We start from the raw sequence: 2,088 nt of genomic DNA on the forward strand, positions 1-2,088 counted from the left end.
TTTTTAATATTCTTTACAAAAATTTATAATTTTCTTCCATTTCTTAAAGTGTTTAGTCAGAGACTACAAATTATTATTACAAGTTTTAAAATTTTGCATGACCATCATTTTTCATTTATGACCATTGTGTGAGAAAACAGTACCAGGCTCAGGATTTTCCTCGGAAGCATCTTTATGAAATTCTTTGATCTTACTTTGAATTTTTAGAACCTTTCTCCACAATGTAGAATACTACACACAATTAGGTCTGCGTCGGAGAAAACTTACTAATGGAAATTTTACATGGCAGATGTCTGAGTCCATTAACTAATAAATATATGCTAGTTGATTGTGAAGGGCTAGCTCTCAAACTTTCTTTCTCCTTACAGACAAGTGATGAAGGTTCCATACCATAATTCAGGCATGGTTGATCCCAATGACTCCACTGTCAATTATGATATGTTTGTCCTCAATGGCATCCCTGGCCTGAAGGAGCTGCACATGTGGATCTCCATCGCCTTCTGCCTGATGTACCTGGTTGCTGTGTCAGGAAATGTTATCCTGATCTGTGTGGTGGCAGTGGAGCAAAGTCTTCATGAACCTATGTACCTCTTCCTCTCTGTGTTGGCTTTTTGGGATCTGATTCTATCCACATCCACAGTACCCAAAGCCCTGAGCATCTTCTGATTTGATGATGTGGACATCTCTTTTGGTGGCTGTATAACCCAGCTCTTCTTTATGCATTTTGCCTTTGTGGTGGAATCAGACATTCTCTTGGCCATGGCTTTTGATTACTATGTGGCCATCTGCTACCCACGGAGGTACACCATCATTCCTAGCCATGGTGTCATCGGTAAAATAGGGCGTGTTGTAGTGCTCAGGAGTTTTGCAACTGTTTGCCCCGTTATCTTTCTAGTGAGGCGCCTGCCCTTCTGCCAGACAAACATCATTGCCCACACGTTCTGTGAACACATGGGGCTGCTTAAGTTGGCTTATGCTGATATCACCGTCAACGTTTGGTATGGAATCTCTGTGCCATTACTCAGTGTAATGCTAGATATGGTGACAATAGTCGTCTCCTATAGGCTCATTCTCCAGGCGGTCTTCAGGCTGCCATCCCATGATGTGCAGATGAAAACACTCAGCACCTGTGGTTCCCATGTCTGTGTCATCCTCATGTTCTACCTTCCTGGGATTTTCACTGTCATTGCTCAGCACTTTGGCCGAAAAATCCCTAAGCATGTCCACATCCTGTTGGCCGATCTCTATGTTCTCATTCCCCCCGTGATGAACCCAATTATCTATGGAGTAAAGACCAAACAGATTCGTGAAAGAGTGGCCCTTGTGTTTTCTTCAAAAAGGAAGTGTTGCTAAGGATGATTGGCTCTCATTGTGATTTTTTAGAAGTGAGGAGGAAGGATCCTATTTAAAAAAGCAGACAGAGGGGCGCCTGGGTGGCGCAGTCGGTTAAGCGTCCGACTTCAGCCAGGTCAGGATCTCGCGGTCCGTGAGTTCAAGCCCCGCGTCAGGCTCTGGGCTGATGGCTCAGAGCCTGGAGCCTGTTTCCGATTCTGTGTCTCCCTCTCTCTCTGCCCCTCCCCTGCTTGCACCCTATCTCTCTCTCTCTCTCTCTCTCTCTCTCTCTCTCAAAAATAAAGAAACATTTTGGGCGCCTGGGTGGCGCAGTCGGTTAAGCGTCCGACTTCAGCCAGGTCACGATCTCGCGGTCCGTGAGTTCGAGCCCCGCGTCGGGCTCTGGGCTGATGGCTCAGAGCCTGGAGCCTGTTTCCGATTCTGTGTCTCCCTCTCTCTCTGCCCCTCCCCCGTTCATGCTCTGTCTCTCTCTGTCCCAAAAATAAATAAACGTTGAAAAAAAAATTTAAAAAAAATAATAAATAAATAAATAAAAAAGCGGACGGATAAGTTGTCATCTAGGATAGACTCTACCTGCTATGGAATTAGTTTTTTTTTTTTCATTCAATAGAAATGACCCAAATTGTATGAGTCCCTTATTTCAAAGGTTCTTGAAAACCCGTGTATTCATAGGCATAAAACTACTATTTTAAATGTCTATAGGGTTCTTCACTATTTACTAGTAACATTTCTATT

The 2,088-nt window shown here is 43.8% G+C and overlaps 1 protein-coding gene across 1 annotated transcript; it reads left to right on the forward strand.

Moving 5' to 3' along the window:
• The first annotated feature begins 402 nt into the window (after positions 1-402).
• LOC124506193 (olfactory receptor 52B2-like) lies at positions 403-1,353 on the forward strand. The gene is given in 1 exon segment (XM_047072210.1): positions 403-1,353. A coding segment is annotated over 1 exon segment (951 nt).
• Positions 1,354-2,088: the final 735 nt, after the last annotated feature.

This window comes from Lynx rufus, unplaced genomic scaffold (genome assembly GCF_022079265.1).
Source record: "Lynx rufus isolate CCGP_SWC_20201006 ecotype Redwood Valley unplaced genomic scaffold, mLynRuf1.p SCAF_9, whole genome shotgun sequence".
NCBI classification, from domain to species: Eukaryota; Metazoa; Chordata; class Mammalia; order Carnivora; family Felidae; genus Lynx; species Lynx rufus.